Source organism: Nuphar pumila, chromosome 16 (assembly GCF_984573655.1).
Source record: "Nuphar pumila chromosome 16, dmNupPumi1.hap1.1, whole genome shotgun sequence".
Lineage (NCBI taxonomy): Eukaryota > Viridiplantae > Streptophyta > Magnoliopsida > Nymphaeales > Nymphaeaceae > Nuphar > Nuphar pumila.
The window spans coordinates 1,550,836-1,563,287 of NC_143264.1; the positions used below are offsets into that span (position 1 = coordinate 1,550,836).

A 12,452-nucleotide genomic window follows, 5' to 3' on the forward strand; every position below is an offset into this window, starting at 1 on the left:
TCCTGCACTCTCTCTCTTTTTGCTTTTGGTTAAGAAAAATCTCAGTGAGAGAATTATGGAAATAGAATTGTTAGATACTTATTGAATCAGATAGATTCTTTTATGTTAGCTGAAGCTCCATGACTGTCTGGTAGGTTTGGTTTGGTTTGGTTTGGTGGTAGTCAGAGAGAACCCTGTTTGGCTTTTGCACGTCACCTACACCGTTAGATGATGGATGGTGAATCTCAGCCCTAGATAGACTCCACCTTTTCCCTCTTTGGGAATTTCCAATTTTCCCCAATACCCTTTTGGGCTTTATTCTTATAAACCTATAAATAGCAAATGCCTCCTGTGGGTCCTTGTTTTGGTCCCATACACCTTTTTCCTTTTTGTTAGGTTGACTTACAGTTAGGGATGGCAGTGGACCGGGAGAAAGTGGAGCCCCACCCCGCCTCGCCCTGTTTGACAGGGGATGAAGGGCATGAAACAGGGATGGAGGCGGGGATGAAGGTTAAAATCTATTCCTGTGCGGGGATGGACTTATGCTTTCCCCCGCCTCACCCTGTTTGGACCGGGGATGAAGATCATGATACATGGATGGAGGCGGGGATGAAGATTAAAAGCAGGCCCAAAATGGTGAAGTGCTTTTCGCCATTTTTCATGAATGGTGAAGTACTACTATGGGCATGGGCATTGGCATTGGAAGGGATTGCAGTAGCAACCAATGCACTAAATGAACCAAAGATACGCTCTACGTGTCTGGTCATATAAGACCAAATCTAGATCTAGCCCTTGGTCCTATAACCTATGTCACAGGGACACGTCATTTTGGGGCATGTCCCTGATGACACAATCAGACAGGCTTGGACACACTGATACGGATATGACACTTTAATTATACTTTTTGATATCTTTTAATAAAATATGATATTTTTATTATCAAAATATAAAAAAAAACAGTTTTTATTCATTACAAAAATCTGTACCCTTGTGTTCGCAGAACTTTAACTCTTTGATAGTATGGTTGTCTTCCCTGCATCTTTTATTGGGAGAAGAGAGAAAGAATGTGTTGGATTAGATTCTCTGGCCCCAGGAATTGTTGGTTCTTGTACTCATCGAACATTTGATATGTACTTATGACATTTTGTATTGATGTATTATCATACATATTATGGATTAAAGAGAACACAATAGTACAAATTAAAATTGATCATATCAGTTATAATCCTCATTAAGCACCCGTTATTTGGAAGTGATAGTTGCTTATGAGTTTGAGTGCATTTCTTTTTATCAATCTGCACAATTAGAGTCTTTTTTTTTGTAAGAAATAGAAATTCAACACAAACCATCTCAGCAAATCATTTTTTTTTTGCACAAGGGATGGTGATGTGTTTCTTGGGGTAGTCGGTCTGGCTTTGAACCTACGTGCCTACGATTTTGTTTCTCAGAAAATCAGTGCAGCAGAAGATCTTGAATTTGCGACTTTCAACCTACCATATTAGTTAGGTTGTTTTCGGTAGCCATCAAGTCGGAACGGAAGAGATGAACTTTTTGGACACGTTCTCGTTCCTATTTTAATTCTTTCTTTATATAATATTAGATCTCATAGAGTTTAACTCCCGAACCAAAAGTTACGAGTAATATATATATATATATATATACACACAACTGATTGACAATTGACAATGGTTGAACAGAATTGCAGCACTTCTTGGATTGGATGACTGTTGTTTTTGTAGAGGCTTCACGTGTTGAGGCTTGTGATATTGTTCTTTTTATTGTTTCATTTCTGAGATTAAGTGGGAGTGAATTTGGGTTGGGTATAAAAAGCAGGTCAGGTTTTTATTTGCAATACCCAAGATCCAATCCATTTTCATTACAGGTCTATATTTTGGACCGGACCAGAACCTATGGGCATATTAAAATCGAGTCTGGTAGGGTATAATCAGTTCAGAATGTCGGTCAGGTTGGGTTGGGTCTACCTCACCCATAAGGGTGGACATGAGGTCAGCTGGGCCTGGCTTGATAAGTGCCTTATAAGGCTTAACATGGGTAACCCAAACCCCGACCCGACATTACCCTGGCCTGCTTATAATTGAGTTCGGGTTGAGCTTGGGCTAGACCCTTTAGGCCCGTTTGGCTAATTGGGTCGGCGTTTGTCAAGTTTATGTATTTTTATGTTGCAACAAGAGCAATTTAGGAGAGCAGATCAGGTGATCTGTTAAATCACGTTAAGGAAGTGATTTGATATCATAACCGTCCATTGATTCATCTCGAGGTCTTTGTGCATTTTGTACACGGTGAGGATGCCAAGTCACTTTCCTAAAAGTGATTTGGCAGATCACCTGATCTGCTCTCTGAATCCATCCCACATCCAACCTGAATTACCCAAGCATACTCACAGTGTCGTCGACCCGATCCAAATTCACTGTGAAAGTCCTAAGCAGTGAAACAACGAAACGCGTGGATCAGAACTCGGAGTCGGAGACAAACTCGAAAAAATCCGATTCGTTGAAATTTGAAATTTGAACGACATAATAAAAAGAGCGAGAGCAGGAAGGACCTTTTCTTCCTTGAAATTTGAAATTTCGGTGGCTTTCTGTCTCCTTGCAGAAGGGGTGGGCGAGAGAGGCAGATCGGAGGAGCACCGACGGAAAGTTTTCGTGACGATAATACCCCTTAGACGGTAAGCAGCCGTGGCTCCTCTCTTCCCTCTCCCCTTCGCGCTTCTTCTTCTTCTTTGCAGAATCGGTTTTCCTCCGCAGCTTTCTTTTGTCGGTTTTCAGGGAAACCCCTAGCCATGGGAAGAAAGACAATCCCTAATTTTGTTACATCTACTGCAACATCTCTCTCTCTCTCTGTAGGTGGGGATGGAGGTGGTATACTCGAAGCTTTACGACAAGTATCAGAAACTGAAGGTTCGTCTCTCTCCTTATCTTCACTTTTTTTTATTAATGGGTTTGGTTCTTTTTTCATATGATTCTCTCGATTGGTGGTGGTTGCTCAGAAAAGGAGGTTTTCCGAATTGGAGCGATTCAATCAAGAGCAGAACACCAAATTCCTGAATTATGTATCCGGTAATAACCCATCTGTCAAATTTATGTTTCATTGTTTTCTTGGTTGATGGCTTCATTGATGGTCGATTGGATTTGGTGAGTTTGAATCAATGCAATCCATTGTATCTTAAGAATGGTTTTACATTGTCATCCTCTATCTTTTGGTTTCTTTGTAGTCCATCATTGATTAAAATCCAGACTCGTGAGAAATCTGCGGTGATTTGGGTGTTAACTCGAGAGCTGCTTGTGAAATGTGACTGATTTAGGCTAATTTTGGCGGATTGCTGTGCTGTCAACTTGCAACCAGCTTGCTTGAGTTTCCCGAGTCAGTTCATGCAACTATGTGGTCTACTAAGTCTTTGTTGCCATCAGGTGTTGGCAGGAACTGGGTGGTTTTGATTGTTTTTGAACGAAGTGGATGATGTTAGTGAGCTGGTATCCGTTCATAGTAGTGTCGAGTGCTCTTGGTGGTTGTGTTAGGATTGCATAGGCCGAGCTTGGCCTGCTCAGCCTTGTTCATTTGGGTCAAACCCAATTAGAGTTCAAACTCAGTTGTTGGTGCTGACCCTAGCTTGAAGTCATGGCAAACCGAGCCAACAAGTAGATCTCAAGTTGGATTCATATAAAAAGTATTGTATCTTTTAGCATTGTTAGTAATAGGAATCGACATGCTGGATCACCCCTTTTCAAACCACATACTCCATTCAAATGCTCTACGACATTGTGCATGACATAGAAATATTGTAAAAAAAAATATAATATATGTTTAAGAATTGACTCGCTAAGTTGTGCTCCCTTTGCACATGCTCAGCTTGATAACCCTTCACGATCAGCTCGTGGCTTGGCTAATCGAGCCTTTTTTATGAGATCTTAAAATTAGTTGAATTGGACAAGCCACAGGCTGCTCGACTCATTCCCATCCCTATATTACAAGATAATAGTAGCTATAGAAAATGGTGACATCAAACATGGTTATTTTAGAAAAATAAGCAGAGAGGCAAACAATTTGCTAATATTTTGGGATGCTCATGCGGTTCCAAAAAGTTTCTATTATTTTTTCTATCAGTGTCTTTTGTACACTTTTTCCATTGGTTTAAAAAATTTAATATATATAATCTATGTGATGTGGGCTCTTCTACTAGGCCGTTGTTTTGGTGTTGAACTCATACAAATGCCATAGTCACCAATATTGACTATATTTTGAAGATATCATGATGTCTGGTTTTTTCTGCAACAGCTGATAAAAAATGCGAATGCATCATGATATGTTCAGGATATTGGAAATAACATTAATATCATGCCAATATTGTGATAATTTCAAAATAATTTCTTATTATATTTATATATTTTGGGTATATATATTTTTATTATGTGATTCTTTTATATTTTAAAACTTTTCCAGTTGTTTCTTTATATTTTTGCAAGTAAAATACTATTAAATCCTAATAATTTTTTATCTGCTTTATTTTTCTTTGCATTTTTTAATTAAAAAAATCCAGATTGTTTGAGAAAACCCACTTTTAAAGAAACTTTTGAAAAAAATGTCTAGTTGAGAAATTATCGAAAACAATATTGGTGATGATGATTGGTACTAAGTACTCTTAACTACAGGCCAACTGGGTTTCAAACTTGACCTGTTTTATTCATCTTATAATCCAATCAATGTGTAGCGTCAACATCAAGGTGTCTACTGTAACTATATATTTGTTGATAATTTTTTGTTACTTGTCTATATTCCCTTGACATGCTTTAGATCTTTAGTTCATAATTGAAAGTTTACCACTTCATATTTGAGCATTTTGTAAAATGCAGCATAATTGTGCACTTTTGCATTTGTGTCTTGACATTCTCTCTCTCTCTCTCTCTCTCTCTCTCTCTCTCTCTATATATATATATATATATATATATAGGGAGGGGGGACTGTCCAACCAAAGAAAGGTAACAAATTTACAGCCAACGATGATTGGACGACTCCCCTTCTCCAATGCTTGAGCATCTCATCGACCGGTCCTCATATATTCTTTGTAATCTATTTAATACGAAATATGCTTTAAACAAGGACTTTACGATATATAGACATGTTTTTCAAAACATGAAAAAATGATGGCTTACAATGCATTTAAAACTTTACAATACAAAGTATTGTGGGACGTTGATTTTTAGCGCTTTCAAAAACACATCTAAACATAGAAAATTCATAATCCAAAAGATGTCGCTCACTAAATGAACGATAAAAATCCAATATGTAAATTCCGATCGATGAAAAACTTGATCGTTAGAGAACGCTGTCGATTATCATCTTTTGTAGATTTTGGACCTATATATATATAGTCAGTAGAATATGTTTACCGGAGTATGAACTAGGTATTTCTAACACTTTCTTTGCAAATCCGACCTTGCGGATGCATTTGGCATAGTCCGTTTGCTAGGAATAAACCATTCAATCATCTATTTTTTGACGAAAAATATGATTTTTGCATGCTCGAATATTCCCCATAAAACGGAGCATGTATATCACATCTGTATGGTGTCAGTTCATACTCCGGTAAACATATTCTCTCTCTCTCTCTATATATATATATATACATACCAACATAGTCATTTCTTTAGAAAAGTTTTGTGTCATAACCTGGATGCACACTTATACCTGTGTGAACACTTTCCAGCCAATTCCCATTGATTGATCATTAGCGATATCATGGAAATGCTGCAAGAACCCATTATATAGGAATGGAAATAGAATCACATTGATACTAAATTGGTGGCTGACCACCTGAAAGAATGATGTGCATGGACCAGGTGAGCAAGGATGCAGCTCCATGGAACAGTCACTGGGCTTGATAGGTGGTGGTATCACACCAAGGAATCATTGGTGACGCTCTATGTCATATGTCTCTGTCTTGGAATTGTCACCTCCCATTTGATCAATGAATCCTCGAACAAATATTGTTTTAAAATTTTCTTAAAAAATGTTGAGATTTTCCAGAGATTTATAATAACCTATAATATTCTTAGAAAATATTTCGTGTGGATAATGGGTGAGATCGATTTGTTGACTATTCTTTTATAAGGGTTTACCTTGATAGATGTGCATGGAGTTGAGCCTTTTTTGTGCCACATGATGAACATTCCAGCAGGTCATCTGGGCTTAAAATAATTTATTTTGGTAATGTTCATGATCAGATTGTTAATCATGATTTATTTCTTGTGTGGCAAGGTCTCTTTTGAGGTCAATAGTTGTTACTGTGCATATTAGAAGTTATAGGTTTCTATTGAGATTATTCATCAGTTTTTCTTTTGAATGGTATCATACTTTTTCTTTTCAATTAAATCCACACAAAATGGAGCTGCTAGCATGTTGTTAATATGCTTTATTTGAGAATAAGTTGACTTTATATGCGTTTTTTGGTTCATGGTGTTTGGCAGCTGCGGAAAACATGATTGAACACTTGAAAAATGAAAATGAAAGCTTGCAAGAACAAGTAAATGAACTGAAGGCTCAGGCAGAGGCCAAAAGGTACACATTTTTAAACCTTCGGTTTCTTTGAGTACTGAGATATAGGAGATGAGGCATTCTTAGCTCTATACTTATTGTTTTCAGGTTAGAGTTGGCTGAACAAGCTAACAAGATTTCTGAATATCAGAATCTTTTATTGGAGGAGAATGAAAAGAGTGAGAAAGCAGTTTGTGTTTTGTATTATTTTTTGCTGTATCTGAAAAATAATTTGTGATCTCATGCCAATTTCTCTGGGAGTTGTTAGCACATTGTTCAGCTGGCCTGCTTCATCTTTTTGATGCATTCATGCTCTCACTTTAAGTACTGGAATTTGCACATTTTAATATCCGGTGTTTAGCTGGTAGCAGGTCATTTTAATTTTGCAATGTTTCTGATCATTTTCCAGGAAAAGAGCTTTCTGAAGAAGTTGATAAGCTAAACTGTCTACTAAAACTGGGAACCTGCGGCAACAATCATGCTGAAAATTTGTCGAAATCTCCATCTGATGATCTTCATATCAGGCAAGAGTATTTGCTTCATAAAACAGAAGACAACTGCTTCTATGGCTTTTATAGCTTTGAAGGATTGCCCTGCCCTTGATACCTTCACTTATGATGGCACACTTAATCTTTGTTAAAAAATATAATTTTGAAAAAATAATACAAAAAAAACACAACAATATATGACAAAAGTAGCTAATCACTTGTTTACCATCACCACCAGAGTGGAGAATTCTTCGATGAGAGAACTGGAACAATGTCCACATGACAGAGCTTCATCTAAAGATGATGGTGGATCGCCTTATAAGGTAGGTCCACATATGATCCAATTTCAGGAGAACTCATAGAGATCGAACCTGCTTTTTCCTTTGCTAATTCCGTGCTGCCTTTGACGCAAAGCTGTATTTTTCAGGTGGTTGGCTGTAGATTAAGCACAATGAGCACAGGTATGCATAAAGAGAAAAATCAATGTTCACGTTTGTGGCACTCCTTGATACAGCAATGATCATTTTTAAACAATGCCAGTGACATTGTGGAATTTTAGGGAATGTAGCACCAGATCCTTGTCATGCCGATTGCTTATTTCAGACTCTATTGGAAAGTTTGGTTGGCATGAGATTCTCCTCTGTCAAACAAAAAGATGGGCTGCAGCTTTCTGTTTGCCACACATTAAGTGGTAATTACCTGAATGAAAATCTTACTCCTTTGTCACCTGATAGCATATGTGATATACCTTCTAGTTAGTAATTTAACAACCTGAAGAAATATTTATTCTATTGGACCTACTCTCAGCATCTCTCACTGTTTCTAACAGTTTGATTTCAACAGCATAGTCTATAGGTATAATGTCAACTAGTATCCGTTTGATTAGGTTTTCTTGTTTTACTTATGTGGTCTGATTTGTATATGATTCTCATTTTTTTTTCTTTTAGTCAATGATGGATATACTTTGTCAATCAGATTCTCCTTAAGATGTATCAGATTCAACTTTGTTTTGGGTCTATCTTGTTTCTATAAGATTCATCATACATCTATACACCCAAGCACACACATGAGAATGCACACATGTACTCCCACACGGGCTCTGCTCAACTGGCTAGGGGCGACCAGGATTGTCCAACCGTTTCCCGGGCATCCTGCATTTGAATCCTAGGGTGAGTATCGGTGAACAAGCATTGGGATGGGTACCCTGAGGGACCAACCCCTGGTGTCTTTTACCTTGATGGGAAACAGTTTCACAATGGGGGTGGTTGAGGTCCCTTTGGGAGCATGCCCACGAGTCCCTCCTGGCCAGGAATCATGCTCAGGTGGTATCCCCATTACCAAAACATGCACACACACAAACACATTTATCCGAAGTTTTTGGTTCCTAACTATTCCTTCAGTGTCATCGTGCTGCACTGGATTATTCACTAAGGGGATACCTGGGCATCCTACATTTGAATCCTGGGCATGACCATGATTGTCTGACCGTTTCCTGGGCATCCTGCATTTGAATCCTGGCGTAAATATCCGGTGAACAAGTAATGGGGTGGGTACCCTGAGTGGGTCAGGGACCAACCCCTGGTATCTTTTACCTTGATGGGAAACAATTTCACAATGGGGTGGTTGAGGTCCCTTTCGGGGCATGCCCACGAGTCCCTCCTGGCCAGAAATCATGCTCAGGTGGTATCCCCATTACCAAAACATGCACACACACACACACATTTATCCCAAATTTTTTGGCTCCTAACTATTCCTTCAGTGTCATCGTGCTGCAATGGATTATTCACTAAACACACTTCATTAATCAGGAGTGAATAACCACAAAACTAGAAAATGGATTAGCAATGTGACAGTGGATTGAGCATTGGAGAAATTTAAACAGTGAACAGCGATTGTTTTGTACTTCTGGCAACACCATGTGATATTTTTGTTAATGACATTGCAGGATACACTTTCATTTTGACATGGATAAAGAAACAGGGGATAAGGGATGAAGGTGCAGATGATGAGATTCTGTATAAAGTTTCTTCACTGGGGACATTTGAGAGGATAGCTCCTGGGTGGATGAGGGAAGATCTTATCTTCACTACACGCATGTGTCCACTTTTCTTTGAGAGGATATCTCAAGTTATCCGGCTACATAATTGATACTAAGACTGCTATCACATTGACAGCTCAAAAGCTGTTTATGTTGTAGATTTTATCTATTTTCTGTATATCATGTATTTTTGGTCAAGTGATGTGATCAACACATCTCGTTTAGTTTCACAATTCTAATTTTGAAGACTCAAGATCATTCCGCATTTTTAACTCGGTGATCTTTTTGCAGTTGGGCTCTTTATACTGGTCAGAGTTTCAACTGCTTCCTTATTTATGTTTGTTAACTGAACTATCTTGCTTTTTTCTGGTTTATCCAGTTTAGAATCAGGGTTTTCTCTGCAGGAAAAGGTTCAGTAGCAGGCGTCAGGTTCACTTGTTTTCATGTTCTAGTAACCATGTACCCCATGAAATAACCTCTTTTGAACTAACCTTTTTTGTGTACATCATTGCAATGAGTTACTGTAAGCCTAGGTAGTAGGCTTAACCAGAACGTGGACTAGCTTTGGTTACTATACCCAAGTTGTATCTAATGAAGAATATATATCCATTTCCAATTTCAGTTTGATACATGTAATTTTAAAATGACACAGGAAATATGATTACGTTTAAGAGGAAATATAATCAAAGTTTATGAAATCTAAGGTTTCAAGTATGCTTGTATCCCATGTGGTATATTACCATAAAAAAGTAGGAAAAAAATATCATTCCTGATGGACAGAATAGTATGACCTCGTTTGTTTTATTCAACTTAGATGAGAAAGTGCTGACCTGGCAACTATGATGTAATCCTTTACCACCATGAATGGAACATATATCAGATCATTATGGTGGGAAAGTGCCATGCTGGCACAAGTGGGTTTCATTTTTTCTGTCTACCACTTTTTATGGGTAAATCCTTTCATACCTTCTCCTGTGAAAGCTTTTTCATACCTTGTCTCTGTGAAAGCTTTCGCATAAGAAGGCTGAGCTGGCAGGATTTTTAGAAATCTGTGATCATTCTCATGTAAAGCTTTTCCTCTGCATTAGAATGAAACAAATGAGGCCTAACAAAAACATTAGTTTGAAAGACCAAGTTTTCCAACTACATATTGTCTTGCTATAAAACTGGGGACTAGAGAGATTTTAATGGTGCCATTTGATATAAAGTTTACAATAAACAATCACAAAGGCCGTTCACCTCAAGCTAAAAATCTCAAATTATGCCATTGTTTCCAGTATACAATTACTGAATCAAAACAATGATATGAAACTTGGATCGAACTACAACTATATCACATCCCTCTGCAAGCATTGTTTAAAACAATAGGATACATCCAAGCACAAACTCACTTCTATCGTTCTATGTTAGGAGGAAAATGAATTACATAATTCGTATCAAGGAACATGGGCTTTTCCTTGTGGCTACTATATGGTTTCTGGAAATCATCAAACTCATGGTTCATATCTATTCTTTAGATGTAGCTTCCGTGGCATATCTCCAACAGGCACACTTGTGTCTGTTGGGCTCCTGATTGAGTCACCATCAACAACCTCCAAGTTCTCTAGTTGAAGGGCTATCACCACCTTAGACTGGGTGTATAGCTTCTTCGTGAGCTCCAACTCCTTAGCCGTGGCCTTCAGCTTGTCCCTGTACTCTTATGTTTTATCTTCTGCAAAAGAATATTTGAAATCAAAGCATCAGTGTCACAAAAATATGTCTTTAAAATTTTTGTACAATAAATAAAGTGGGTCTATGTGCATATCAGGGTATGATCTCTTTCATTAGCCTTAGTGCTAAAGACCTATATTCCAAACAAAAAGTTAAAAGAAACAGGATTTACCTCATAAGCAATGACGGACCAGAGGCGCTCGATCTCACCCTTCGATGTTGTCTGCCCATCCTCAAAGGCAGAACTCTGAGCCCTCTCGGACTCCTCCAGGGCAGACCAAACATCGAAAATGAGACGATCTCATCTCGAGAACTCATCTTCGAAGTCTACAGAACCTCAATCTCGTGATCCCGCACCTAGATTTCTTGCTTGCATCTGGTTCCAAATCCTTTCTTCGTATATCAATCTCTCCTCCTCCCGCAAAAGAAGCATCAGAATAGGGGCAGAACAATAAACTCTGAATAAGAGATCAGGAAAATAAGAAGAGTGTAGAGAGTTACCTCAAGAGATCGTGAGGATGAAGGTATGTCCATCCTCCGTTGTGTTGGCCTCTCTCCCTATGCTGCCTCCTCTCCTGGTCGTCAAGGGTGATCCATCAGATCTACCTAAGCCCCAGCAGACTATAGAATAACCATATAGTTTTACCAACTGCTGCAATTGAATGATATATATATATATATATATATATATATATATATATATATATATATATATATATATGGTCAGCAGATTTATAATGGCTTATTTCATAATTTGCCAGCATAAAGCAAGGGTACCTCATGCTGGTTGAAGTAGTGATTGTATAAGCAATGCACATTCCATACAAGTTGACATACTGAAGCAGTCCACAAACCCATACCTTCTTTTTACCTGAACTAGCATTAGGAAGAAAAATTACAGAGGCTGCACTCTTAAAACTCAATAGTGGAAAGAAAGGAAGTAGCTGAATATAATACCAAGATTGACTCTAACAGCATTCATATAAGTGTGGTTTCTTCTTCCTGTGACAGAATCTGGTGATCTATAACAGTCTGAGAGCAAGAAAGAAGAAGCACAAGTAACAAGTGCAAAGATTATAATCAAACTAGGCCCTGCTATCCAACCCAATTGTGCGGTACTCCACGAAAGTGACAGGACTCCAGCACCGATTACAGCAGTAATTATATGAGCAACAGAAGACCACACAGTTCCTGGTTGAAGAGTAGGTGTTACCAACAAACAGAATTGATCAAATAGATATTCACTAGACTTTGGATCTCTTTACCAGTTCTTATCAGATGCTCATTGTCATCATAGTTGTAACCGGGTGATTCATCAAAGTTGGCCTCTTGCTTTTCAACTTCCATTTCTTGCAATTCTCTGTTTTGCTTCACACTGTTGTGTCTCGTTTTATAGATGAAAGACTTTGAGAATATGCCAGTGCAAGGCTTGTTTATATGCAGTTCTGACTTGAGCAGCCCCATATGAGCAAAGTCTGTGGCTAGCAAGAGTGAGGTTTAGCTATGAATCTCTAGAATGGACACAAACCAGTGACAGATCTGAATGGATGTCTGGTTAATCAAAAGCAGATTCTACTGTCAGGGACTATTCAAGTCTTTACTATCATGGACCATTGCAGATTGAGAAACAGCAAAGGCTGGCAGGCCTAAAAAGTTGGTGTGAAGTCTCTATCCCATTCTAATGGGCT

At 38.3% G+C, this 12,452-nt stretch overlaps 2 protein-coding genes and 2 long non-coding RNA genes across 4 annotated transcripts; 2 read left to right on the forward strand and 2 right to left on the reverse strand.

Moving 5' to 3' along the window:
* The first annotated feature begins 2,765 nt into the window (after positions 1–2,765).
* On the forward strand, positions 2,766–7,131 carry LOC149812623 (uncharacterized). The gene is made up of 5 exons (XM_089992259.1): positions 2,766–2,897; positions 2,987–3,056; positions 6,462–6,552; positions 6,637–6,707; positions 6,938–7,131. The coding sequence occupies exons 1-5, from the start codon at positions 2,850–2,852 to the stop codon at positions 7,129–7,131; spliced, it is 474 nt and encodes a 157-aa protein (XP_089848385.1). The 5' UTR covers positions 2,766–2,849.
* A 425-nt stretch (positions 7,132–7,556) lies between these two features.
* On the forward strand, positions 7,557–9,307 carry LOC149812624 (uncharacterized). Its single transcript, XR_016428244.1, has 2 exons — positions 7,557–7,707; positions 8,962–9,307. It is a non-coding gene; the product is annotated as an uncharacterized LOC149812624 (long non-coding RNA).
* A 998-nt stretch (positions 9,308–10,305) lies between these two features.
* On the reverse strand, positions 10,306–11,324 carry LOC149812625 (uncharacterized). The gene is made up of 2 exons (XR_016428211.1): positions 10,937–11,324; positions 10,306–10,765 (listed from the first exon to the last, which is right to left on the reverse strand). It is a non-coding gene; the product is annotated as an uncharacterized LOC149812625 (long non-coding RNA).
* A 42-nt stretch (positions 11,325–11,366) lies between these two features.
* On the reverse strand, positions 11,367–12,132 carry LOC149812626 (amino acid permease 2-like). Its single transcript, XM_089992260.1, has 5 exons — positions 12,030–12,132; positions 11,869–11,955; positions 11,722–11,766; positions 11,542–11,635; positions 11,367–11,385 (listed from the first exon to the last, which is right to left on the reverse strand). Exons 1-5 carry the CDS (start codon positions 12,109–12,111, stop codon positions 11,367–11,369), a joined length of 327 nt encoding a protein of 108 aa, XP_089848386.1. The 5' UTR covers positions 12,112–12,132.
* Positions 12,133–12,452: the final 320 nt, after the last annotated feature.

Bases quoted from the DNA above. Each gene is read 5' to 3' on its own strand.
- LOC149812623 (XM_089992259.1), top strand. From the start codon at position 2,850: ATGGAGGTGGTATACTCGAAGCTTTACGACAAGTATCAGAAACTGAAG. The intron at 2,898-2,986 runs GTTCGTCTCTCT...GTGGTTGCTCAG, and splicing joins ACAAGTATCAGAAACTGAAG to AAAAGGAGGTTTTCCGAATT. The intron at 3,057-6,461 runs GTAATAACCCAT...GGTGTTTGGCAG, and splicing joins ATTCCTGAATTATGTATCCG to CTGCGGAAAACATGATTGAA.
- LOC149812626 (XM_089992260.1), bottom strand. From the start codon at position 12,111: ATGGAAGTTGAAAAGCAAGAGGCCAACTTTGATGAATCACCCGGTTAC. The intron at 11,956-12,029 runs GTAAAGAGATCC...CTCTTCAACCAG, and splicing joins TGAGCATCTGATAAGAACTG to GAACTGTGTGGTCTTCTGTT. The intron at 11,767-11,868 runs GTTGGATAGCAG...ATTCTGTCACAG, and splicing joins GTGGAGTACCGCACAATTGG to GAAGAAGAAACCACACTTAT.